Source organism: Sus scrofa, chromosome 7 (genome assembly GCF_054392235.1).
Source record: "Sus scrofa isolate SSC_HxYL_T2T_F1_AM1 chromosome 7, Sscrofa_HxYL_maternal_Yorkshire_Landrace_v2.0, whole genome shotgun sequence".
Classification (NCBI taxonomy): domain Eukaryota; kingdom Metazoa; phylum Chordata; class Mammalia; order Artiodactyla; family Suidae; genus Sus; species Sus scrofa.
Window position 1 is genome coordinate 35,902,500 of NC_139389.1, and position 27,670 is coordinate 35,930,169.

Sequence of the window (27,670 nt, forward strand, 5' to 3'; positions counted from 1 at the left end):
CAGGCTGTTGTCCTTGTGGCATCTGGAAAGCAGTGCCCGTGGACCTGATTGGAGGGTGTAGAAGGGGGTTTGTGGCTGGCCAGGCTATTCTCATCCCTGGGATCTATCTCTGGAATTTCTCCACAGAGGTCCTTTTTTTTTTTTTTTTTTTTTCCTCCCTAAGCCACTTTTTTCTGGCAGTTACCCCCGGGAGATTGAAAAGTAGCCAAAACTGGGTCATGTGAATTGAGGCAGGCAGATGAATTTCCAGCTGGTTGCCTGACTTGAAGTCAGATTGGCCGATGGCAGTGGAAGAGTGCAGTTGTACAGGGAGAAAGGAGTGAACTGGGAGAGGTTGAGAGAGACACCGCACACTCTCGTGTAAGGCACGTGGTGGCTCTTAGAGTGAGAGTAGGAGGGAAATCGGCTGTCAGGTGCACAAAGGGAGGGCAGTCCAGGCATGGGTTTGGTCAGGAGGCAGGGGGAAGGGCTCCGAGTTGTTTTTGGAGAGAGTGGCCATGAGAGGGCGCCAGAGCAGCAGCAGAGCCCAGCAGCTGCTTGGGATTGGCATTTCCCAGCCCAGACATGGGGTTTGAATTGGTTGGGCCGAGGGGTGGAAGTGGGGGTGGTGATGGTGATAGATTTCCCAGGATGTGCCTTGTGAGGAGGGCTAGTTTATGGGTCACCTCTGACTCTGCAATCTAAATGATCTCACCTGACAGAAAGGACACTTTTCTGCCTTCACACCTGGGGGTCACTTTCAGGCAGCTTGTGTAGCCCAAAGTCCAGACAATGGGGCAGGCTGTCACGAGCTCAGACAGCCTCTGGATTCTGCAGAGGCAGACAAGTGAACAGAAGTGGAGTCGGCTTGAATATTGGGCAGGCAGTGTTCTAGGATCAGACTTGCATGGTATTTGGGGTTTGGAAAGCCTGGCTGTTGTTGGTGGTGGTTCATGGAGGTTGTAAAAGCAGAAGTTCCTTGCCAGGTAGGCTGTGTGCAACACACAGACTTGTCTCTCTGAGAATTTTGTTCTTTTCCTTCCATTTGAGCCTCTCCCTCCTCTTGTTCACCCCTGAGAGGGAAAATCTGACCTCAAGCCAGGTCACAGAAATTAGGAAGGAAGGCTGATTAACTGAAAAATGGTGACCTGTTTCCAGAGTGGACTCAGCTCACTGACTAATGAGAATGGTGAAAGACTGGGAGGAATGAATGGCTGGCATTGAGGGAAAAACACACCCTCTTAAAAGCTCTTGGTTGTTCTTAAGAGTGAGGGATGGAACTAAGTCAGCTGTCTGGTGCACTGGCCCAGGGCAGTCCTTGGGTTTGGGCAGGAAATAGGAGGCTGGAGGCAGGGCTCTGAGATGCCATTAGAGAGAATGTCTGCCAGAGGGCACCGAAGCACCACACAAGCTCACAGCTGCTTGGTATGGGCACTTCCAGGCTCAGCGATGTGGTTGGAGATGGGGATGGAGGATTCCCCGGAAGGTGTCTGGTAAGAAGGGGTTCCTATAGCCTGCAACTACCTCTCCAGCCCAAACAGGCTCCCCAGGTGAAAGGGAAATTGTTCCACCTTCCCAAATCTGGGTCACTTTGGGGTGGCATAGCTAGCCCAAAGCCCACATTAAAGGACAGGTCTTCAGATCAGACTGCCATGGGCTTGTGGAGAAGTAGAAATCTGAAACTCAAGCAGTTTCCTTTAGAACTTGGCATGTAGTTTGCGAGAGTCAGGCTTGCTTGGTGCTTGGCCTCTGGAGAGCTGGGCTGGTGGTCTTTAGTGGAGAAGGTAAAAGCAGAGGTCCTTTGGAGGGCAGGCTGGGTCCATTCAAAGGACCTGTCTCTTGAGAGGGTCTCTTAAAACTTCTGCATTATCCTTCATCGGAGCCTCTCCCTCTTCATATGCGTGCTTGAGGGATAATCTTACTTTAAATGCAGGTCATATAAAAATAAGGTCTGGGCAAAGTGAGATGAGCAGCATGTGGGGAATCTACAGCCTGTTTCCTGACTTGAAGTGTGTTCAGCCAGTGGGCTCACAGGAGTGCTGACAGATAGCAAGCGTGCCGGGATGTGGGAGATATTGAGAGAGAAATAGCACCTCTGTAAGGCCCTCGATTTTTGTGAGAGAGGGAGAAAAAGTGAGAGAGACAGGAGAGGACCAGATCAGGCTCACAGGTGCTCAAGGGCAGTGCAAACAGAACTGGGAGGGGTCGGGGGCAGAAGACTGGGATCTGAAGGGCTGGTATGGGCAATGGCGGTTAGAGGACGAGGAGCCCAGTTGTGCCCATCTGCTGCCTGGTGTTGGCACTTCCGCACTCAGAGTTGGGGTTGCCAGTGGTACTGGTGGAACCCCAAGGTTGTGCCCAGCAGGGGAAGGTGAGTTATGGCCTCTTCTGACTCTCAGGTTAACAATCCATCTCCTGAGGTGGGTACAGAGGTCTTCACTCATGGCTAGGAGTCATTTCCATACTGGTCATGGAGCCCTAAGACCAGACGATGTGACTGATTATCGATGGTCTGAATGCCTTTGGATTTTCCAGTGGTGTAGCACTCAATCCAGTAGTATTTTTTTGAACGTGGGGCATGCAATTCCTGAGACTCCTGTTTTGTCTGCTGTGTCATCTGTAAAGCAGTGCTCGTGGACCTGACTGGAGGGTGTAGAAGGGGGATTTGTGTCTGGCCGGGCTGTTCTCATCACTGGGATCTATCTCTGAAATGTCTCCACAGCCTGACTTTTTATTTGTCTCACTGAGCCACTGCTTTCTGGCAGTTACCCCTAGAAAATTTAACAGTAGTCGAAACTAGGTCTCATTTTTAAGGCAGGTAGATGAATTTCCAGCTAATTGGCTGACTTGATGTTTGATTAGCTGATGGATGTGGACCAGTGGAATCGGACAGGGAGGAAGGAGTGAGCTGAGAGATGTTGAGAGAGATACCTCACCTTGTTTAGGACACCTGGTCCTTGTGTAGGACACCTGGTCCTTCTTAGAGACTAGGAAGGAAACTGGCTGTCAGGTGCACAAATCAAGGGCAGTGCAGGTATGACTTTGTTCAGGAGGCAGGAGGAAGGGCTCTGAGTTGTTATTATAGAAAGTGGCTGCCAGAGGGTTCGAGAGCAGGGAGAGAGCTCAGCAGCTGCTTGGGATTGGCATTTCTCAGCCCAGAGATGGGATTTGAGTTGGTAGGGCGGGTGGTAGGTGTTGGTGTGGTGATGATGGTTGTGGTTGTGGTGGTGGACTTCCTGGGACGTGCCTTCAGAGGAGGGCTAGTTTGTGGGTCACCTCTGACTCTGCAATCTAAACGATCTCACCTGACAGAAAGGACACTTTTGTGCCTTCACATCTGTGGGTCGCTTTCAGACAGCTTGGGTAGCCCAAAGTCCAGACAGTTGGGCAGGCTGTCACAAGCTCAGACAGCCTCTGGATTCTGCAGAGGCAGACCTGTGAACCCAAGTGGAGTTGGCTTGAATATTGGGCAGCAATGTTCTAGCATCAGACTTTCGTGGTGTTTGGGGTTTGGAAAGCTGAGCTGTTGGTGGTGGTTCATGGAGGGTGTAAAAGCAGAGGTTCCCTGCTGGGCAGGATGCATCCAACACACAGACTTATCTCTCTATAAAGCTTCGTCTTTCCCTTTCATTTGAGCCTCTCCCCCCTCTTGTTAAGCCCTGAGAAGAAAAATCTGACCTCAAACCAAGTCACATAAATCAGGAGGGGAGGCTGATTAATTTAAAAATGGTTACCTGATTCAGAATAGGCTCAGCTCACTGACTAATGAGAATGGTGAAGGATTGGGAGGAGTGAGTGCCATGGCTGGCACGGAGGGAAAAACAGCTCTCTTAAATGTGCATAGTTATTCTTAGAGTGAGAGGAGGAACTAAGTCTGCTGTCTGGTGCACAGGTCCAGGGTAGTCCATGGTTTTGGTCAGGAGGCAGGAGGCAGGGCTCTGAGTTGCCATTAGAGAGAATGTCCACCAGACAGCGCCAAAGCACCACTCAAGCTCAGCAGCTGCTTGGTATGGGCACTTCCAGGCTCAGAGATGTGGTTGGAGATGCTTGGTCAGAAGGCATTGCCTACACCCTGCAACTGCCTCTCCAGGCCAGATTGGCTTCTGCACTGAAAGGGAAAGCGTCCCACCTTCCCACACCTGGGTCCCTTAGTGCATCTCCTCTAACCCAAAGCCCACATTAAAGGACAGCTTCCTGTTTCAGAGGGAAGCTGCCTTGAGTCCTGGGCATGTGGTTTTCAAGAGTAAGGCTTGCTGGTGCTTGGCCTCTAGAGAGCTGGTGGTGGCCAGTGGTGAGTGTAAAACCAGAAGGCCTTTGGAGGGCAGGCTAGGTCCATCCCAGTGATCAGTCTCTTGAGGGGTCTCTGAAAAGTTCTGCATCTTCCTTTCATCTGAGCCTCTCCCTCCTTTTGTGCACCCCTGAGGGAAAAATCTTACCTTAAAGCCAAGTCACATAAAATGAGGCCTGGCAAAGTGGGATGTGGGAGGGGGTGTGGGAATCTAAAGCCTGTTCCCTGACCTGAAGTGTGTTCAGCTGATGGGCTCAAGGGAGTGCTGACAGATAGGGAGCATGCTGGGATATGGGAGATATTGAGAGAGAAACAGCACCCTCCATATGGCCCTGATTTTTCTGAGAAGAGGGGTGGGGGAGAGGACCAAATCACACTCACAAGTACTCAAGGGCAGTGCAAGCAGAACCGGGAGGGATCAGGAGGCAGAGGAATGGGATCTGAAGGGCTGGTGTAGGTAATGGCCACTAGAGGACAAGGAGCCCTGACATGCCCATCTGCTGCCTGGTGTTGGCACTTCCACACTCAGAGACGGGTTTTCCAGTGGCACTGCCAGAACCCCAAGGTTGAGCCCAGTGAGGAGGGGGTGAGTTAAGGACTCCTTTAGACTCTTGGGTGACAATGCAGCTCCTGATAGTGGGTACAGAGCTCTTCCTTCATGGCTTCGGGTCATTTCCATACTGTTCACGGAGCCCTAAGAGCAGATGATATGACCGGCCGTCTGTGGTCTGAACGCCTTTGGAGTCTCCAATGGAATAGCCTTGAATCCAAAAGTATTTGGTTTGAACCTTGGGCATGCAGTTCATGAGAGTCAGGATATTGTCTGGGGTGGCATCTGGAACACAGTGCTTGTGGACCTGATTGGAGGGTGTAGAAGGGGTTTGTGGCTGCCCAGGCTGTTCTCATCCCTGGGATCTATCTCTGAAATGTCTCCACAGAGTTTCCTTTTCTTTTTCTCCCTGAGCCACTGCTTTCTGACAGTTACCCCCCAGAAAAGTGAACATTAGCTAAAACTAGGTCACATGTATTAGGGCAGGCAGATGAATTTCCAGCTGGTTGCCTGACTTGTCAGATTGGCTGAGGGAGGTTGCTGAGCGCTGTTGGATAGGGAGGAAGGAGTGAGCTGGGAGACGCTGAGACACCTCACCCTCCTGTATAAGGTATGTGGTGGTTCTCAGAGTGAGAGTAGGAGGGATTGTCTGTCAGGCCCACAAACTGGGGGCAGTCTAGCCATGGGTTTGGTCAGGAGGCTGGAGGAAGGGCTCTGAGTTGTCACCAGAGGGCATCAGAGCAGTGGCAGAGCCCAGCAGCTGCTGGGATTGGAATTTCCCAGCCCACACATAGGGTTGGTGTTGCTTGGCCGAGGGGTGTTGGTGATGATGGTGGTGGTTGAGGTGGTGCTTGCAGATTTCCTGGGACCTGTCTTCAAAGGAGGGCTATGTTATGGGCCATTTCTGACTGACCAATGTAAATGACCTCACCTGACAGAAAGGACACATTTCTGCCTTCACACCTGGGGGTCACTTTCAGACAGCTTGGGTAGCCCAAAGTCCAGACAGTTGGGCAGGCTGTCACAAGCTCAGACAGCCTCTGGATTCTGCAGAGGCAGACCTGTGAACCCAAGTGAAGCTGGCTTGAATATTGGGCAGCAATGTTCTAGCATCAGACTTGCCTGGTGTTTGGAGTTTGGAAAGCTGGGCTGTTGGTGGTGGTTCATGGAGGGTGTAAAAGCAGAGGTTCCCTGCTGGGCAGGCTGCGTTCAACACAGTCTTGTCTCTCTGAAAAACTTCTTTTCTTTCCATCAGAACTTCTCCCTCCTCTCATTCACCCCTGAGAAGAAAAATCTGACCTCAAGCCAGGTCACAGGAATTAAGAAGGGAGACTGATTACTTTAAAAAATGATTACCCAATTCAGAGTGGACTCAGCTCACTGACTATGAGCATGGTGAAGGACTGGGAGGATTGAGTGCCATGGCTAGTACTGAGGGGGGAAAATGCCTTCTTAAAGGTGCTTGGTTGTTCTTAGAGTGAGAGGCCGCTCTCCGGTGCACAGCACCAGGGCATGGTTTGGGCTGGAGGCAGGAGGCTGGGCTCTGAGTTGTCATTAGAGAGAATGTCCACCAGAGGGCGCCAAATCTCTTCACTTCTGGGCTGAGCGATGTGGTTGGAGATGGGGATGGAGGATTCCCCAGAGGGTGTCCAGCTCAGAAGGCATTGCCTACAGCCTGCAATTGCCTCTCCAGGCCAAATTGGCTCCCGTGGTAAAAGGGAAAGGGTTCCACCTTCCCACACATTGGTCGATTTGCATTGGCAGAGCTAGCCCAAAGCCCACATTAAAGGACAGGCCTTGGGGTTCCAACTGCCTTGGGATGATGGAGAAGTGGAACTCTGAAACAGGGAAGCTGCCTTGGGTCCTGGGCATGTGGTTTTGTGGAGTTAGGCTTGCACGGTGTTTGGCCTCTGGAGAGCCTAGCTGGTGGTGGTCAGTGGAGACTGTTAAAGCAGAGGTCCTTTGGAGGGCAGGCTAGGTCCACTCCAGGGACCAGTCTCTTGAGGGCTTCTCTGAAAAGTTCTGTGTTTTCCTTTCCTCTGAGCCTCTCCCTCCTTTTGTGCACCCCTGAGGGAAAATCTTACCTTAAAGCCAAGTCACATAAAATGAGGCCTGGCAAAGTGGGATGAGTGGTGTGTGGGGGAATCTAAAGCCTGTTCCCTGACCTGAAGTGTGTTTAGCTGATGGGCTCACAGGAGTGCTGACAAATAGGGAGCGTGCTGGGATATGGGAGATATTGAGAGAGAAATAGCACTCTCCGTAAGGTCTTTGATTTTCATGACAGAGAGAGAAAGAGTGCGAGACAGAGACAGGAGAGGACCAGATCAGGCTCACAGGTACTCAAGAGCAGTGCAAACAGAACCGGGAGGGGTCAGGAGGCAGAAGACTGGGATCTGAAGGGCTGGTGTAGGTAATGGCCACTAGAGGACAGGGAGCCCTGCCATGTCCATCTGCTGCCTGGTGTTGGCACATCCACACTCAGAGATGGGGTTGCCAGTGGTGCTGGTGGAACCCCAAGGAAGTGGCCAGAGATGGAAGGTGAGTTATGGGCTTCTTCTGGCTCTGGGGTTGACAGTGCATCTCCTGATAGTGGGTACAGAGCTCTTCCTTCATGGTTAGGGGTTGTTTCCTACTGCTCACAGAGCCCTAAGTCCCAATGATGTGACCAGCTGTCCGTGGTCTTAATGCCTTTGGATTCTCTGATGGAATAGCCATGAATCAAAAAGTATTTGGTTTGAATCTTGAGCATGCAGTTCTTGAGAGCCAGGATTTTGTCCGATGTGGCATCTGGAACGCAGTGCTCGTGGACCTGATTGGAGGGTGTAGAAGGGGGTTTGTGGCTGGCCAGGCTGTTCTCATCCCTGGGATCTATCTCTGAAGTTTCTCCACAGAGTTCCTTTTACATTTTTTTGCCCTAAGCCAATTTTCTCTGGCAGTTACCCTGGAAAATTGAACAGTAGCCGAAATGAATATTAAGGCAGGCAGATGAATTTCCAGCTTGCCTGACTTGAAGTCTGATTGGCAGATGGAGGTGAATGACTGGAGTAGAACACGGAGGAAGTAGTGGGCTGGGGGATGTTGAGAGAGACACCTCGCCCTCTTGTAAGATACACGGTGCTGCTTAGTGGGGAAATAGTGGGAGTAGTAGAGATATCAGCTGTCAGGTGCCCAAACCAAGGGCAGTCCAGCCATGGGTTTGGTCAGGAGGCTGGAGCAAGGACTCTGAGTCGTCATAGAGAGCACGGCCACCAGAGGGCACCAGAGCAGTGGCAGAGCCCAGCAGCTGCTTGGCATTGGCATTTCCCAGCCCAGAGATGGGGTTGGAGTTGGTCAGGCAGGGGGTGTTGGTAATGGTGGAGGTGGTGGATTGTTGCCTGGGATGAACCTTGAGAGGAGGGCTATTTTATTGGTCACCTCTGCCTGTCCAATCTAAATGACCTCACCTAACGGGAAGGACACTTTTCTGCCTTCACATCTGTGTGTCGCTTTCAGACAGCTTGTGTAGCCCAAAGTCCGCATAGTGGGGCAGGCTGTCATGAGCTCAGACAGCCTCTGGATTCTGCAGAGGCAGACAAGTGAACAGAAGTGGAGTCAGCTTGAATATTGGGCAGGCAGTGTTCTAGGATCAGACTTGCATGGGGTTTGGGGTTCAGAAAGCCGGGCTGCTGTTGGTCATGCATGGAGAGTGTAAAAGCAGAGGTTCCCTCCTGGGAAGGCTGCAACCAACTCACAGACTGGTCTCTCTGAAAAGTTTCTTCTTCTCCTTTCATTTGTGCCTCTCCCTCCTCTCGTTCACCCCTGAAAGGGAAAATCTGACCTCAAGCCAGGTCACAGAAATTAGGAAGGGAGGCTGATTACTTTCAAAATGGTGACCCGTTTCATAGAGGGCTCAGCTCACTGACTAATGAGAACAGTGAAGGATTGGGAGGAGTGAGTGCCATGACTGGCACTGAGGGGAAGAAAAAACTGCCCTCTTAAAGGTGCTTGGTTGTTCTTAGAGTGAGAGGAGGAACTAAATCTGCTCTCTGATGCACAGGTCCAGGGCCCTCCATGGGTTTTTCCAGAGGAAGGAGGGGGAGGGAGGAGGGAGGTGGCAGGGCTCTGAGTTGTCATTAGAGAGAATGCCTGCCAGAGGGCGCAAAAACTCACCCAAGCTCAGCAGCTGCTTGGTATGGGCACTTCTAGGCTCAGAGAGGTGGCTGGAGATGGGGATGGTGGATTCCCCAGAGGGTGTCCAGCAAGAAGGGGTTCCTACATCCCACAATTGCCTCTCCAGGCCCAACTGGCTGCCATGGTTAAAGGGAAATTGTTCCACCTTCCCACACCTGGGTAACTTTAGGGCATCACAGTTAGCCCAAGGCCCACCTTAAAGGAGAGGCCTTGGGGTTCCAATTGCCTTGGGATTATAGAGGAGTGGAACTCTGAAACTGGGCTGTTGCCTTGGGTCCTGGGCATGTGGTTTTGCAGAGGTAGGCTTGTATGGTGTTTGGCCTCTGGAGGACAGGCTGGGTCCACTCCAGGGACCAGTCTCTTGAGGAGTCTCTGAAAAGTTCTGCATCTTCCTTTCACCTGAGCCTCTCCCTGATTTTGTGCACGTCTGAGGGGAAAAAACTTACCTTCAAGCCAGGAAACATAAAATGAGGCTTGGCAATGCATGATGGATGGGGTGTGGGGGAATCTAAAGCCTGTTCCCTGACCTGAAGTGTGTTCAGCTGATGGGCTCACAGGAGTGCTGACAGATAGGGAGCATGCTGGGATATGGGAGCTATTGAGCGAGAGATAGCGCCTCTGTAAGGCCCTGGATTTTTCTGAGAGAGGGAGAAAGAGTGCGAGACAGAGACAGAAGAGAATCAGATCAGGCTCACAGGTGCTCAAGAGCAGTGCAAACAGAACTGGGAGGGGTCAGGAGGCAGAAGAATGGGATCTGAAGGGCAATGGCCATTAGAGGATGAGGAGCCCAGTTGTGTCCATCTGCTGCCTGGTGTTGGCACATCCACACTCAGAGATGGGGTTGCCAGTGGTGCTGGTGGAACCCTAAGGAAGTGGCCAGAGATGAAAGGTGAATTATGGGCTTCTTCTGGCTCTGGGGTCGACAGTGCATCTCCTGATAGTGGGTACAGAGCTCTTCCTTCATGGCTATGGGTGGGGTGCAGAGAAATTGAATGTATTTGGGATGGAGTAAGTTGAGCTTAGTTCTCTGGGAGACTTTGCAAGAGAAGTAGCCCAGTCTGGGTTATTTCATTGAGCTACTAGTGTATGAGAAGGAAATCAAGGAGTTCCCATCATGGCTCAGTGGTTAATGAATCTGACTAAGACCCATGAGGTTACGGGTTTGATCCCTGGCCGTGCTCAGTGGGTTAAGGTTCTGGCATTGCCATGAAAGATGCGGTTCGGATCCTGCGTTACTCTGTGCAGGCTGGCACTTACAGCTCCGATGGGACCCCTAGCCTGGGAACCTCCATATGCCGCGGGAGCGGCCCTAGAAAAGGCAAAAAGACAAAAAAAAAAAAAAAAAACAAAGAAAAAAAAAACAAAGAAAAAAAGAAAAAAGAAGGAAGTCAAGCTGGCAGGTACCCAAGGCCAGTGCTGCCTTGAGGGCGACTGAGGGAACTGGAGGAAGAGCTGAGATTTGGTGTTGGAGGGGATGGCCACCAGATGGCGCCAGAGAACAGGCAAAGCCCACCTGCAGCCCCTGGCTTCAACTTCAGTCTCAGAGTTGGGGCTGGAGATAAGTTCGGCAGAACTCCATGGATGAGCCCAGAGATGAGGGGTTGGTTGCTCTGGGTCTTTGTCTCTCCATCCCAAATTGCCTTACCTCATAGGGGGCACAGGTGTCACTTCAAAATGTCCTGGGGCACTTCCAGTCTGGTTGGGGGCCCAGTGGTTAGAGTACTTGACAGGTTTCTGGGGTCTGATTTCCCTTAGTTCCTACAGAGGCAGGACTCTGGACAAGAAACCTGTGTCTTGAATCTTGGGCTTGCAATTTTCAAGCCTCTGCACTGCAGAGGATTGTCGTGTGGAAAAGTGGGCTGGTGGCTGGGAATGGAGCAGGTAAGAGGGGAGATGCTTTGGCAGGCTGATTTGCTAATCTCTGCGCTTTTCTTTCAAACAGTCTCACCAAAACGCCTTCCCTCTCTATCTCAGCCTCTTTTCCCAGTTTCCTACCCGTGTTTCAGGAAGCAAGCCTAGGGCATTTCTCATGAGTTAAGACAAGGTAATTGATTTAAAGAAGACTCTCAAGACCCAGTGGGTAGGGAGGGCAAGGGTTTTAATGTACGTGGTTGGGTAGGATGGGGTGAGTGCTGAGAGATTTGACAATAAAATATCCCCAGTGTGTAGGGCGTGTCATAGGACAGGGTGAGGAGGAATGAAATCAAGCTGGCAGGGGTCTAAGGCCAGGGCAGCCCCAGGGGCTGCTGAGGGAAAAAGAAGGGCTAGGGGTTGCTGTTAGAGCACATGTCCACCAGATGGCGCCAGAGCATTGGCAGGGCCCACATGTACTTCCCTGGCTTCACCTCCAGGCTCAGATGGGGTTGAAGATGGGTGGCTGGAACACCCAGAACCTGCCCTGAATGTTGGAGTTAGTTACAGGCTGGCTCAGACCTCTCCACCCAGTGGGTGGGGAGGCGGAGGGTTTGTTTTTTTAACTAATTTTTTTTGGTGTGATTTTAGGGCTTCACCCACAGTATATGGAGGTTCTCAGGCTCGGGGTCGAATTGGAGCTATAGCCGCAGGCCTACACCACAGCCACAGCAACATGGGATCTGAGCCGTATCTGTGACCTACAGCACAGTCCACGGTAATGCCAGAATCAACCCACTGAGTGAGGCAGGGATCGAACCTGTATCCTCATGGATCCTAGTCGAGTTTGTTAACTGCTGAGCTATGAAGGGAACTCTCAGTGGGTTTTAAGGTATTGGGGTTGGGTAGGTTGGGGTGAGCACTCTGTGAGAGAGAGATATCCCAGTGTCTAGAGCACTTCAATGCGCTAATCAGCTAAGGAGAAGTGAAATCAAGCTGCCAGGGCCCACAGTGGGTGCAGCTTCAGGGGCTTCTGTAGAAACGGGAGGAAGGGCTGAGAACTGGTGTTAGAGCAGATGGCCAGTGGGCCACACCAGAGCACTGCTAGAGCCCATCTGCAGATGCTTGGCAGCAACTCCAGGCTCAGAGATGGAGTTGCAGATGGACTTCTGAGACCCTTAGTACATGCTCGTAGATTTGGGGTTGGTTACAGGATGCTTCTGACATGCTGGCCCAAATTGCCTCAGGGAGGGGACACAGCTGTGCCTTCAGCATCCGATGGACAGGTCCTGTCTGACTGAGTGCCCCAGGTGCCAGCGTGTGGCACATTCCTTGGGTCAGCCTGCCCTTTGTTTATCCAGAGGCAGACCTCGGGCCCCAAGGCATATGTGGTGAGTATTGGGATTATAATTTTTAAGCCCTAGTCTTAAAATCCTAGCAGGATTTTCTTCTTCTTTTACCTCTCAGCTCACTGAAAATACTCTATAGGTGAGGATGTGATGCCAGCCTGATTCTAGAAAACTGCATGTCCAAGATTCAAGCCAGGTATTTCTGGGTCCAGAATTGTGCCTCCAAACAAGCAAATGGAACTCAGAAACCAGAGAGCCTGTCAAACTGGTATTGAGCAAGCTGACCATGCTGAAACTGAGCCATGGATGTGATGGCAGAATTATGTCCCATTGGAGGTGAGAAAAATTGGACACGTGGAAAGAGGTGCTCAGTAACCACGTGCCAGGTCCGAGCACCTTCTTGGGGTTCCACCCATCCATCTCAAACCATATATTTCACCTGAAGGTGCAGCCAGGAAGCTGCAGAAGGGTCCTGCTGGTGCTCTGACTGTCTAACTGGAATGTGCTTTAACAGCAGCTCTCAGCTCTTCCTCTGCCTTCTGCAGCATCACTGTTGTCTTCACTGGCCTGGGGCACGGGCCAGCATGGTTCCTTCCTCCTCTGCCCCTCCGTGCAATGAAATGCATGACAGGCAGGGGTATAACTGCCTCAAAGTTGGCCAGGACACTAACTCTACCAGATAACATCCTACTCACTAAAATCAACCACCACCCTCTTTTGAAGTCAAGTGAGCAGGCTCTGAATGAGTCAGCACCCTTCAGCCCTATTTCCAGCTTGAAATCAAGGCTCACTCAGCCTTTATTCGCATTACCTGCATGTACGGGGGTTCCCTGTCAGGGGCCCAAAGAGCAGGAAGAGGCAGAAGGGATGGAAGGAGGAGGTTGTAGAGATCACGGGAGAGAAAAGGCACAGGGAGGGTACAGCCTATCCCTCCAAAACCACTGGTTTGAAACCTGGTTGCACAACCAGAAGCCCAGCTTTCCAGAAGTCAAACTCCAATCCAGCCTAATGCTAGAAAACTTCAAACCCAAGATTGAAGCCAGAGATTTCTGGATTCAAAATTCAGTTCCAAAAATTCAGTTCCAAAAACCAGACCCCAGACCGGTTTTCAAACCCTCCAGCCACTGGGACATGCATCAATTGAACGATAGAGGTGATGCCAGAACTACGTCCCCTCTTGCAGTTGAGACAAGAGGGTCACAGGCAGCATGTACCAAAAGGAAAGGCTCTGGGCATCTCCTATGGGTGCCACCAACCCGCCACCAACATTGTGTGTGAGCCTGAAGGTGAAGTCTGGGAGCTACAGGGGGCACTGCAGGTGCTCTGGAGTCTTCAGGCAAACATCTACTTTAACAGGCACTCTCAACCTTTCTTCTGCTTCTCATCTCAAATAAATAGGGTGTGACTCTCTCAGAGGCAGCCAGGGAACTCAACCAACCCCATACCATCCCATTCCTTGAATTCAGACACCAGGCTTCTTAAGTCAAGAGAACCAGCTGTCAATCAATAAGTAGCTTCAACCATGAAAACCAGCTTGAAATCAAGGATGATACAGGTATTATTCACTTTGTACCTGGATTGAGGTAGGTTCCTTGGCACAGGTGTCCAGCAGACAAGGAAGATGCTCGGGGTGAGAAAGGAGGAGGAGGATGCGGAGGACTCTGGAGAGAAGGAGCACAGGGACAGGCTCAGTCAGCCCCACACACATACCACCACACTGACACACTGCAGCCATGACCCGAAACCCCGCTTTCCAGAAGCAAAACTCCTTGCCACGCTAATTCTGGAAAAGTGAACGACCAACATTCAAGACTGGTGGTTCTGGGGCCAGAGCTCTGCCTCCAAACAAGCAAAGGACACACAGACGACAGCCAGCTTGTCAAACACTCTGATCCTTAGGATTCCTGACATGGCAGAAACTGAATTGGATCTCTGAGGGCGGACCAGTGTCCCCTCATTGAAGAGAGGAAAAATGGGCCACACAGAGTAACCATGTACACAAATGCAAGGGCTCTGGGAACCTCCTGGACGTTACATGAATCCATAAATAATCTTGTTCTGAACCTGGAGATGCAGCCAGGGAGAGGCAGAGCAGCTCTGCTGGTGCTGTGGCGCCATCTGGTGGACATGAGCTGTAATAGAAACTCAGCCCTTGCACTGCCTCCCACAGCAAAACTCTGGTCTGAACTGCACTGAGGTACATGTCAGCATGAGGACCTCACTCTCACACTGAGCACACTGAAAATCTCCACAGGCAGGGTGATGACTATCTAAAGATGTCCCAGGGCACCCACCCCACCTGACACCACACCATTTTTTGATGTAAGCCACTCCACTATGTAAGTCACGAAAGCAGACTTTGAAAGAGCTGACTTCCTCCCCATGATTCGGCTTGATATGATGGACAAGCGAGAGTTATAACACTTTCCTGCTTCTAGTGAGGATCTTCCAATAGGTGTCCCACAGCAGGTGAATTGGCTCAGGTGGAAAGGGAAGGACAAACTTGTGGACGTCTCTGGAGAGAACTAGCCCAGTGATGAGCACAACCTGCTCCCAGAGTTACCACTGCACTGACACACTGCATTCACAACCTGAATCTCAGCTTTCCAGAAACCAATTCCCCACCAGGCTGATTCTGGAAAACTGCAATTCCCACATTCAAGACTGGTGTTTCTGGGGACAGAGCTCTGCCTCCAAACAAGCAAATGACACTGAAACCCCAGACAGCCTGTCAAACTCTCTGATTTTGGGGTCTCCCAATCTGATGGGACTTGATCTGGAAATGTGAGGGCAGATGCATATCCCCTCACTAAGAAGAGGCAAATAGGGCCACAGGGTCAAGGCACCATGTCCACAAACACTAGGCTCTGGGCACCTCCTTGAGATTCAGTGGATCCATCTCCAATCCTGTTCTGAGTCTGGAGATGCAGAGCAGCGCTGTTTGTAGTTTGGCGCCATCTGGAGGACATGCACTGTAACAACCCTTCCTCTGCCTCCCACAGCAGGACCCTGGTCTGCAAGGACCTGGGAAACATGCCAGAGTGACTCCCTCACTCCTCTCCTTCTGAGAGCTCTGACCAGCACCAGGGGTGGGGGTGCGACTATCTCAAAGTGGGCCAGGACACTCACAACTCATAACAACATCCCACCCCCTCAAATCGGAAACCTGGCTTAAGTCATGAGAGCCAGCTGTCAATCAAGCACCACCATTTGGACCCGGCCCCTGGCCTGAGATCCAAGGACAACGCCCCCCCCCCAGCCATTATTCACTTACCTGGATTTAGGTAGGTTCCTTGGCACAGGTGTCCAACAGGGAGGAGGAGGATGCAGAGATCACTGGGGAGAAGGAGCACAGGGATAGGCTCAGGCTGGCCCCCTCAAATGATTACACTGAAACACTGCATTCAGGACCTGAAGCTCTGTGTTCCAGAAGCAACATTCCCTTCCAAGATATTTCTGGAAAACTGTACCATTCACAGTCAAGACCAGTGTTTCTGGGGCCAGAGCTCTGTCTCCAAACAAGCAAAGGATACTCCGACCACAGAAAGCCTGTCAAAATCTCCCATCATTGTGTCTCCCAACCCAACAGGAATCTATTTGGACATGTGATGGCAGATGCATGTCCCCAGAGTAAGTGGAGGCAAATTGGGCCAAAGGGTCAGAGGCTCCACGTGCACAAAACACAAGGCTCTGGGCACCTCCTTGAGGTTTGCTGGATCCATCTCCATTCACAAGGCTCTGGGCACCTCCTTGAGGTTTGCTGGATCCATCTCCATTCCTGTTCTGAGCCTGGAGATGCAGAGCAGCTCTGTTGACACTTTGGCGCCAACTGGGGGACACTGCCATAACAACAACTCTCAGCCCTTCCTCTGCCTTCCACAGCAGAACCCTGGTCTGCACTGCCCTGGGGCACGTGCCAGTGTGACTCCTTCACGCCTCTACCTCAGAGCACTAACATGCACCATGGCTGTGGTGTGACTCCCTCCACATCAACCAGGACACTCACCCCTCAGGACACCATCCAATTCCCTCATCAGAAGTACAGCTTGTAGGTCATGATAGCCAGCTGCCAATCAATCAGCACACTTCGGGATTGACACCTGCCCTGAAATCCAGGACTCCCCCCGACACACACCAGGCGTTATTCACTTTTACCTGGATTTAGTAGGTTCCTTGGCACAGGTGTCCAGCAGGGAGGAAGAGGCTGAGGTGGAGCAGGGAGGAGGAGGACATAGATCTGTGTGAAAAGAAGCACAGGGATAGGCTCAGGCTGCCCCCCAATTACCATCACAATGAAATCCTGGACTACAGCACTGGAAGCCCAGCATTCCAGAAGCAACATTCCATTTCATGATATTTCTGGAAAACCGCTCAATCCACAATCAAGACCGTTGTCTCTGGGGCCAGAGCTCTGCCTCCAAACAAAGGACACTCAGACACCAGACAGCCTGTCAAACTATGATATTTGAGTCTCCTGACCTGACAGAAATTGCATTGGACATGTGATGGCAGATGCGTGTCCCCTCAGGAGCGGCAACATGGGCCACACCGTCAGAGGCAACATGTACACAAACACGAGCTCTGGGCACCTCCTTGAGCTTGTGTGCATGGATCTCTAATCCTGGTTTGAGCCTGAGGATGCAGGAGGGCAGAGGCTGGAGCTTTGATGCCGCCTGGTGGACATGAGTCATAATAGCAACTCTCAGCCCTTTTTAGGCTTCCCAGAGTAGAACCATGATCTGCAGTGCCCTGGGTTACATGTCAGCGGGCCTTCTTCTGAGCACACTGAAAAGCACCACAGGCAGGGCTATGAATAGGACATGGGGGATCAGGGCACCCAACCCACCCAACACTACAATGCATTTGATATCAGCCACCCCACAATTTAAGTCATGAGAGCTGAATTTGAATCAGCCACCTTCCTCCCCATGAATCAGCTTGAAATGATGGACAAACCGCCCCTTCTCCCCTTTCCTGGTTTTAGCGAGGTTCCTGAAGTGTCCTCAGTGGGCTCAGGTGGAGAGGGAAGGATGAGGCTGTGGACATCTCTGGAGAGAAAGAGCCCAGGGATGAGCTGAGCCTGCCCCCAATGCTATCACCGCACTGGCACACTGCATTCACGACCTGATATTCTGCCTTCCAGAGGCCAAACTCCCTGTCAGGCTGATTCTGGACAACTGCAATTTCCACATTCAAGACTGGTGTTTCTGGGGACAGAGCTCTGCCTACAAATAAGCAAAGGACACAGATTCCAGACAGCCTGTCACACTCTCACATCTTTGGGTCTGCCGACCGGCAGGAATAGATTTGGACATGTGATGGCAGATGCGTGTCCCCTCCATGAGTGGAGGCAAATTGGGCCACAGGGTCAGAGGCATCATGTACACAAAACAAAGCTCTGGGCACCTCCTTGGGATTCGCTTGATGCATCTCCATTCCTGTTCTGAGCCTGGAGATGCAGGGCTGCTTCGTTGGCACTTGGGCGCCATCTGGGGGACATGCGCCATAACAGCAACTCTCAACTCTTCCTCTGCCTCCCATAGCAGAAACCTGGTCTGCACTGCCCTGGGGCATGTGCCAGTGTGACTCCCTCACTCCTCTCCCTCTGAGAGTTCTGACAAGTACCATGGGCGGGGGTGTGACTACTTCAACATCGGCCAGGACACTCACCCCTCAGGACGCCATCCTGTTCCTTCAAATCAGACACCAGGATTGTTGTCATGATAACTGGATGCCAATCAATCAACACCGTTCGGACATGACACCTGGCCTGAGACCCAGGACCCCCCAGCTGTTATTCACTCTTACCTGGATTTAGGTAGGTTCCTTGGCACACGTGTCCAGCACGGGAGGAAGACAATATGAAGATCTCTGGAGAGAAGGAGCATAGGGACAGGCTCAGTCTGCCCCCCCAAATACCACTGCGCTGACACTCTGCAGTCATGAATATAATCATGCCCAGCTCTCCAGAAGCCAACTGCCACACCAGCCTGATTCTTAAAACCTGCATGTCCATGATTCAAGCCAGGTACTACTGGGTCCACTCTTGTGCCTCTACACAAACCAAGGGCACTCAGGCCCTAGACAGCCTGCCAAACTCTCGAGCCATTGGACCCCCCATCATGCAGGAAGTGAACCATAGATGTGATGGCAGTACCTTGTCACCTCTCTGCGTGGAGGCACTTTGGGGCCACAAGACTCAGAGGCACCATGTACCCAAATGCACGTATCTCGGAATATCCCCGGGTTTCCTCCACAAATCCATCTCCTGTCACGTATCTAAGCCTGGAGATGTGGCTCAGGAGCTGAGCAGGATTTGTCATGGTACCCTCAGGCCGTCTGGCTGGCATGAGCATGCGCCCTAGGAGCAGCTCTCAGCCCTGCCTCCACCTCCCACAGCTCAGCCTTGGTCAGCCCTGGCCTGGGGCAGGTGCCAGCAGGATCTTTCTCACTCCTCTCCCTCTGAGCACACTGAGAAGCTCTACAGGCGGGGCTATGACTATCTCAAGTGTGGCCCATGGCACACACCTGACCTGACACCACCCCACTTTTTGATATCAGTGACCCCACGATTGAAGTTACGAGAGACAGCTTTGAATCAGCTGCCTTCCTCGCCATGACTCAGCTTGAAACGATGGACAAGCCACCCATTATCCCCCATTGCTGGTTTTTCCAAGGTTCCTTCTAATGTGTGTCCTGAAGTGCATCGATTGGTTCAGGTGGAGAGGGGAGGAGGAGCTTGCGGACGTCTCTGGAGAGAATGAGCCCAGGGATGAGCACAGCCCACCCCCAGAGATACCACCACACTGACACACTTCAGTCTCGACTTGAAGCTCAGCTTTGCAGAAGCCAAACTCCCTGCTAGGCTGATTCTGGAAAACTGCAATTCCCACATTCAAGACCCATGTTTCTAGGGCCAGAGTTCTGCCTCCAAACAAGCAAAGGACACTCAGACCCTAGAAAGCCTTTCAAATTCTCCCATCATTGGGTCTCCTGATCTGACAGGAACTGAATTGGACATGTCACGGCAGAATCATATCCCCTCACTGAGGAGAGGCAAAATGGGCCACAGGTCAGTGGCACCACGTACACAAACATAAGACTCTGGGCACCTCCTTCAGCTTCCACGCATACATCTCCAATCCTGGCCTGAGCCTGGAGAGGCAGTAGGGCGGATGCAGAGCCGCTCGGCTGGAGCTATGAGGCCGCCTGGTGGACATGAATCATAATTGCAACTCTCAGCCCTTTCTGCGCTTCCCAGAATAGAGCCATGATGTGCACTGCCCTGGGTTACCTGTCAGCAGGACTTCATCATTCCTCTCCCTCTGAGCCCACTGAAAAACACTACAGACAGGGCTCTGACCCCCCAGGTTGGCTCAGGAACTGCCCCCCCAACACACCACTTTTGATATCAGAACCACGCTATTTAAGTCACAAGATCCAGATTTGTATCAGCCATCTCCCTCTTGAAATGGCAGAGAAGACACCTGTTTTTCCGCTTTCCTGGTTTTAGGACGTTCCTTCTAATGGGTGTCCTGAAGTGTGTGGATTGGCTCAGGTGGAGAGGGAAGGAGGTGGTTGTAGACGTCTCTGGAGAGAGAAGCCCAGTGATGAGCACAGCTGCCCCCAGAGATACCACCACACTGACACACTGCTTTCATGAACTGAAGCTCAGCTTTGCAGAAGCCAAACTCCCTGCCAGGCTGATTCTGGAAAACTGCAATTCCCACATTCAAGACTGGTGTTTCTACGGACAGAGCTCTGCCTCCGAACAAGCAGAGGACACTCAGACCCCAGACAGCCTGTCAAACTCTCTCATTTTTGGGCCTCCGGACCCAACAGAAATTGATTCAGACATGTGATGGCAGACGCATGTCCCCAGAGTGAGTTGTGGCAAACTGAGCCCTAGGGTCAGAGGCTCCTCCTACAGAAACAAAGGGCTCTGGGCACCTCCTGGAGGTTCCCTGGATCCATCTCCAACCCTGTTCTGAGGCTGGAGATACTGGCACTTTGGCGCCATCAGGCGGACCTGTGCCATAACAGCAACCCTCAGCCCTTCCTCTGCTTCCCATAGCAGAACCCTGGTCTGCACTGCTCTGGGGCACATGCCAGTGTGACTTCCTCACTCCTCTCCCTCTGAGAGCACGGACATGCACCATGGGTGGGGGTGTGGCTATCTCAACATCAGCCAGGACACTCACTCCCCACAACACCGTCCCTCTCCCTCAAATCAAACACCCAATTTTTTAAGTCACGAGAGCCAGCTGCCAACCAGTCAGCAGAAACCAGAAACCTGCCCTGAGATTCTGGACCTGAAATCTGCCTTGAGATCCAGGGCCCCCCAGCTGTTATTCACATTTACCTGGATTTAGGTATGTTTCTTGGCACAGGTGTCCAGCAGAGGAGGAAGATACTCAGGTGGATCAGGAAGGAGGAGGATGTGGAGGTCTCTGGGGAGAAGGAGCACACGGATAGGCTCAGGCTGGCCCCCGAAAACCATCACACTGAAACACTTCATTCTTGACTAGAGGACCAGCGTTCCAGAAGCAAAATTCCCTTCATGATATTTCTGGAAAACTGCACAATCCACAGTCAAGACTGTTGTCTCTGGGGCCAGAGCTCTGCCTCCAAACAAGCAAAGGACACTCAGACACCAGTAAACCTGTCAAACCCTCTGAGATTTGAGTCTCTTGACCTGACCAGAATTGAATTGGACATGTGATGGCAGATGCATGTCCCCTCAGCGAGTTGAGCCTAATTGGACCACAGGGTTAGAGGCACCATGTACACAAACATGAGACTCCGAGCATCTCCTTGAGGTTCCATGGATCCATCCCCAGTTCTGTTCTGAGCCTGGAGGTGCAGCTGGTGAGGTGGAGAGAAGCTCTATTGGCACTTTGGCATCGTCTGGGGGACACGTGCCATAACAGCAACTCTCAGCCTTCCTTGGCTTCTCACAGTGGATCCAGGGTCTGCACTGTACTGGGGCACATGCCAGTGTGACTCCCTCACTCCTCTCCCTCTGAGACTCTGACAAGCACCATGGGCGGGGGTGTGACTATTTCAACATCGGCCAGGACACTCACCCCTCAGGATGCCATCCTGCTCCTTCAAGTCAGACCCCAGGATTGTTAAGTCATTCATAACTGGATGCCAATCAGTCAGCACCGTTCAGACTTGATCCTGTGACCCAGGACCCCTGGCTGTTATTCACTCTTACCTGGATTTAGGTAGGTTCCTTGGCACATGTGTCCAGCACGGGAGGAAGACGCTCAGGTGGTGGGGGAAGGAGAAGGGTGTGGAGATCTCTGGAGAGAAGGAGCATAGGGACAGGCTCAGTCTGCCCCCCCAAATACCACTGCACTAACACTCCACAGTCATGAACATAATCATGCCCAGCTCTCCAGAAGCCAACTGCCACACCAGCCTGATTCTTAAAACCTGCATGTCCATGATTCAAGCCAGGTACTACTGGGTCCACTCTTGTGCCTCTACACAAACCAAGGGCACTCAGGCCCTAGACAGCCTGCCAAACTCTCGAGCCATTGGACCCCCCATCATGCAGGAAGTGAACCATAGATGTGATGGCAGTACCTTGTCACCTCTCTGCGTGGAGGCACTTTGGGGCCACAAGACTCAGAGGCACCATGTACCCAAATGCACGTATCTCAGAATATCCCCGGGTTTCCTCCACAAATCCATCTCCTGTCACGTATCTAAGCCTGGAGATGTGGCTCAGGAGCTGAGCAGGATTTGTCATGGTACCCTCAGGCCGTCTGGCTGGCATGAGCATGCGCCCTAGGAGCAGCTCTCAGCCCTGCCTCCACCTCCCACAGCTCAGCCTTGGTCGGCCCTGGCCTGGGGCAGGTGCCAGCAGGATCTTTCTCACTCCTCTCCCTCTGAGCACACTGAGAAGCTCTACAGGCGGGGCTATGACTATCTCAAGTGTGGCCCATGGCACACACCCGACCTGACACCACCCCACTTTTTGATATCAGCGACCCCACGATTGAAGTCACGAGAGACAGTTTTGAATCAGCCGCCTTCCTCGCCATGACTCAGCTTGAAATGATGGACAAGCCACCCTTAATCTCCCATTGCTGGTTTTACTGAGGTTCCTCCTAATAGGTGCACCACAGTGGGGGAATGGGCTCAGGTGGAGAGGGGAGGAGGAGCTTGCCGATGTCTCTTGAGAGAAAGAGCCCAGTGATGAGCACAGCCCGCCCCCAGAGATACCACCACACTGACACACTGCATTCATGAACTGAAGCTCAGCTTTGCAGAAGCCAAACTTCCCGATGCGCTGATTCTGGAAAACTGCAATTCCCACATTCAAAACCAGTGTTTCTGGTGCCAGAGTTCTGCCTCCAAACAAGCAGAGGACTGATCCCAGACAGCCTTTCAAAATCTCTTATCTCTGGGTCTCCCAGCAGGACAGGAATTGAATTGGACATGTGAGGGCAGAAGCATGGCTCTTTAGTGAATTGTTGCCAAATGGGCCACAGGGTCAGAGGCACCACGTCCACAAACACAAGTCTCTGGGCACCTCCTTGAGGTTCCGTGGATCCATCTCCAATCCCGTTCTTAGCCTGGAGAGGCAGCCAGGAAGATGCAGAGCAGCTGTTCGGGCATTGTGGCACCATCTGGGGGACATGCACCATAACAGCAACTCTCAGTCCTTCCTATCACAACATCAGCCAGGACACTCACTCCTCAGGACACCATCCCAGTACCTCAAATCAGACACCTGCCTTGTGAAATAAAGAGAGTCATCTACCAATCAATCAGCACCCTTTGGATCTGAGACCTGCACAGAGATCCAGGACCCCCCGCCCCCCAGCTGTTATTCACTTTTACCTGGATTTAGGTAGGTTCCTTGGCACACGTGTCCAGCAGGGGAGGAAGACGCTCAGGTGGTGGGGGAAGGAGGTGGATATGGAGATTTCTGGGGAGAAGGAGCATAGGGATAGGCTCAGTCCGCCCCCCCATAATACCACCCAACTGACACACTGCATTCATGGAAAAAATTATGCCCAGCTCTCCAGAAGCCAACTGCCACACCAGCCTGATTCTTAAAACCTGCATGTCCATGATTCAAGCCACTCTTGTGCCTCCACACAAACCAAGGGCACTCAGGCCCTAGTGAGCCTGTCAAACTCTTAAGCCATCTGGCCATCCGACCATGCAGGAATTGAACCACAGATGTGATGGCAGAACCTTGTCTCTCCTCTGATGGAGGCACTTTTGGGCCACAAGACTCAGAGGCAACATGTATAAACATCATACATAGCTGGGAATCTCCCTGGGTTTCCTCCACAAATCCATCTCCTGCCATGTATCTGAACCAGGAGATGCAGCCCAGGAGCTGCACAGGGGTTCTTGTGTTAATCTGGAGCCTTCTGGCTGGCATGAGCATGTAACCTACCAGCAGCTCTCAGCCCTGCCTCCACCTCTTGATTGTCCCTGGCCTGGGGCAGGTGCCAGCAGGATCTTTCTCACTCCTCTCCCTCTGAGCACACTGAGAAGCTCTATAGGCAGGGCTAGGACTATCTCAAGGTGGCACACACCCGACCTGACATCACAGCACTATTTGATACCAGCCACCCCACCATTTTAGTCATGAAAGCCAACTTGGAATCAGCTGCCTTCCTCACTGGGACTCAGCTTGAAATGATGGACAAGCCAACCATCATAGCCCTTTCCTGGTTTTAGCAAGCTTCTTTCTTCTGTCTTTCTTTCTTTCTGTCTTTCTTTCTTTCTGTCTTTCTTTCTTTCTTTCTTTCTGTCTTTCTTTCTTTCTGTCTTTCTTTCTTTCTGTCTTTCTTTCTTTCTGTCTTTCTTTCTTTCTGTCTTTCTGTCTTTCTGTCTTTCTTTCTTTCTGTCTTTCTTTCTGTCTTTTCTAGGGCCACTCCCGTGGCATATGGAGACTCCCAGGCTAGGGGTCTAATCAGAGCTGTAGCCACTGGCCTACGCCAGAGCCACAGCAACGTCAGATCCTTAACCCACTGAGCGAGGCCAGGGATCAAACCTGCAACCTCATGGTTCCTAGTCAGATTCATTAACCACTGAGCCATGACGGGAACTCCAAGCAAGCTTCTTTCTAATAGGTGATCCACAGTGGGTGAATTGGCTCAGGTGGAGAGTGAAAGATGAGGTGTGGCCATCTCTGGAGAGAAAGAGCCCAGCGATGAGCACAGCTCCCCCCCCTGCCACTGCCCCCCAATATACCACCACACTGACACACCGCATTCATGACCTGAACCTCAGCTTTCCCGAAGCCAAACTCTCACCATGCTAATGCTGGAAAACTGCACATCCTCCATCCAAGGTCTTTCTGGGGCCAGAGCTCTGCATTCAAATAAACAAGGACACTCAAACACCAGACAGCCTGTAAAACTAATCTTTGGATCCCTGATCCGACAGGAATTGAATTGGACATGTGATGGCAGATGCATGTGCCCTCAAGGAGTTGAGGCAACTTTGGCCACAGGGCGAGAAGCAGCACGTACACAAAACAAGGCTCTGGACACCTCCTTGAGGCTCCACGGATCCATCTCCAGTCCTGTTCTGTGCCTGGAGATGCATGTGGCCACTGGGACATGGGCCGTAACAGCAACTTTCAGCCCTTCCTCTGCCTTCCTCAGCTGAACCTGGTCTGCACCGCCCTGGGCATGTGCCAGAGTGACTCCTTCACTCTTCTCCATCTGAGCATAGTGACATGCTGGTGTGTGACTATCTCAGCATCAGCCAGGACACTCACTCCCTGACACCATCCCACTTCCTGAAATCAGATACCCAGCTTGTTAAGTCATGACAGCTGGCTGCCAGCCAAACAGCACCCTTTGGCTGTGGCACCAGGCCTGAAATCAAGGACCAGCCAGGCATTATTCACTTTACCTGTGCTAGGTCTGGAGTGGGACAGTTACACATGTAAGTTGTAGAAGTCCCAACAGGGGACCATAGACAGGGAAATTTGCACAACCACTGTTAAGTTAATAATCACTCAAGAAAGCCATCAGAAGAAAGCAGGCTTGCCTAAGTATAAAACCATAAATATAGCAAGAGATATGCCTCAGGTCATTAAGTGAAAGATAAAATAAGCCTGCATTCAAGTTCGGCAAGATAATGATCCTTAGTCCAAGGGCAGGAGTTTAAGGAAAAAATAATACTGCAAATTAGGAGACCCTTGGGAGTTTCCACTGTAGCTCAGCAGGTTAAGAATCTACACAGTTTTAGTGAGGATGTGGGTTTGATCTCTGGCCTCCTTCAGTGAGTTAAGGATCTACCATTGCTGTGAGCTGTGGCATAGGCTGGCGGCTTCAGCTCTGATTCAAACTCTGGCCTGGAAGCTTCCATATGCCACTGATGGGGCTGTAAAAAGAAGCAGCAGAGGAGAAGGAGAAGGTGAAAGAGAAGAAAACAAAACAAAACAAAGTAGCAGACTGTCATTACAAAGAAACCTGAAATGATTCAACGTATTTTAGCAAATGTTACACCCTTCTGCTGATTTGAACAAGCACCATGGCAGTCCTAGTTCGACCTCTGTATGGTCAAATACTCTCTTGGGACACAAAGGAGGAGCTAATGAGGCAAGTCTGAAGTCTACTAGAAGAAAGAGGAAGAGGCAGTCTTTTCCCTCTCCCCATGTGCCTTGAATTATAAAAATGTAGCCCATCAAACCATCAGGGCAGTGCTTCTCTGCCCGCCCACTTGTATCTCTCATAAGCATCCTGTCTTTTTTTTTTTTCTTTTGGTCCTTTTAGGGCTGCACCTGTGGCCTATGTAGGTTCCAAGGCTGGGGGTCAAATCGGAGCTACAGCTGCTGGCCACAGCCACAGGCACAGCAATGTAAGATCCGAGCCACACCTGCGACCTACACCACAGCCCACGGCAACATTGGATCCTTAACCCCTTGAGCAAGGCTAGGGATGGAATCCAAGTCCTCACGGATGCTAGTCAGGTTTGCTAACCACTGAGCCACAACGGGAACTCCCAAACATCCTATTTCAATAAATCACTTAATAAACTTAAGTGATTTCTTGCCTATCACTTTGCCTCCTGCTGAATTCTTTTTGTGCTGAGACACAACTTGAACTTTAGTAAGTCCACACATCAGGTGAGTGACTCTGTGTGTTCAAGTCCCAATCTGGCTTCTGGCTGGGTTCGAGTCCTAACATGTGGGTTCAAGTCCCAATCTGGCTTTTGGCTGGATTCAAGTTATAAGTGCTGTCAGTTTCACCTGGATTTAGGTAGGTTCCTTGGCACAGGTGTCCAGCAGAGGAAGAAGAGGCTCAGAGGGAACAGGAAGGAGAAGGATGTGGAGATTTCTGGGGAGAAGGAACATAGGGATAGGCTCAGTCCACCCCTCAAAATACCATCACACTGACACATTGCATTTGTGACCAAAATGATGCCCAGCCTTCCAGAAGCCAAATGCTGCACCAGCCTGATTCTAAAAAACTGCATGATTCAAGCCAGGTATTTCTGGGTCCAGTATTGTGCCTCTGAACAGGCAAAGGGCACTCAGGCCCTTGACAGCCCATCAAACTCTCTAGCCATTGGGTCACCCGACCATGCAGGAACTGAACCATAGATATGACGGCAGAACCTTATCCCTCCTCTGAGTGGAGGCACTTTGGGGCCACAGGGTCACACATATCTGGGAGTCTTCTTGAGTTTCCTCCACAAATCCACCTCCCCCCATGTATCTGAACCTGGAGATGAAGTCCGGGAGCTGCACAGGGGCCCTGCGGGTGCCCCGGCACGTGCTGGTCAGCATGTGCCTGTGACGGTGACAGCAACTCTCTGCCCTGCCTCTGCCTCCTGCAGCAGAATGCTGGTCTGAACCGGCCTGGTGCTTTTGCCAGAGTGATGTCCTTACTTCTTTCCCTCTCAGGGCACTGAAGTGCTTTCCAAGTGGGGGTATGATTATCCCAACAAACAAGAAATGGGGGCCACAGAAAGGCTTTTTCCTTGGAGTGCCACAGGGCCCTGCAGTAACTGAGCGAGGACCCCGTGGGGATCCTGGACACACAGGCCTTTTTGTGTCCTCCATTTCTGGTTTTTGGGGAGTAAGCTTCAGCCTCCAGGACCTTCCCTGAGTTCCCAAGGGCAGGTTACAACAGTTGCTAATCAGGGAAGGGAGAGGATGCAGAGACTAGGGAGGGGCAGTTTAGAGAAGACAGTGCAGCCTTGGGGCAGGGTCCTGGTTCCTCTTCAAGGAAGATACATCGCATTATCTCTGTGCAGAACTAAAACCCCCATCAAATGGAAGAAGGTTCACTACTTGATGAAGCATCCTTCATTCTGGAAAGAAGGAGGACCACCACAATCAGTCCCGGGGCCACTCAACACCAGCTTTGAGAAACAACGCAAGCTTGCTTCTACCCGGATCCTTATCCAGAGCCCTATTTTTCCACTCTCCAAACTGTAAAACCATGTCCTAATCTCTCCCAAGGGGCACACTGTCTTGAAGGCATTAGC

The 27,670-nt window shown here is 51.6% G+C and overlaps 1 protein-coding gene across 2 annotated transcripts in view; it reads right to left on the bottom strand.

Annotated features, from left to right (window-relative positions):
- LOC146401494 (uncharacterized) overlaps positions 1 to 27,670 on the bottom strand; it is a 38,804-nt gene that overhangs the window by 3,266 nt on the left and 7,868 nt on the right. Inside the window, exons 2-9 of one of the 2 annotated variants that reach the window (XR_014809187.1) lie at positions 26,427 to 26,514; positions 23,045 to 23,132; positions 21,408 to 21,495; positions 20,550 to 20,637; positions 17,996 to 18,058; positions 16,343 to 16,424; positions 15,462 to 15,523; positions 13,761 to 13,848 (exon numbers count right to left, since the gene is read on the bottom strand). Coding sequence is in view for 1 of the 2 variants with exons in the window: in XM_084966949.1 (XP_084823075.1) it covers positions 13,761 to 13,848; positions 15,462 to 15,523; positions 16,343 to 16,424; positions 17,996 to 18,203 (440 nt within the window). In the remaining variant the exon portion in view is untranslated. Of the gene's footprint in view, positions 1 to 13,760; positions 13,849 to 15,461; positions 15,524 to 16,342; positions 16,425 to 17,995; positions 18,310 to 20,549; positions 20,638 to 21,407; positions 21,496 to 23,044; positions 23,133 to 26,426; positions 26,515 to 27,670 lie in introns of those variants that run through there. The other variant, XM_084966949.1, reaches the window with a different exon arrangement.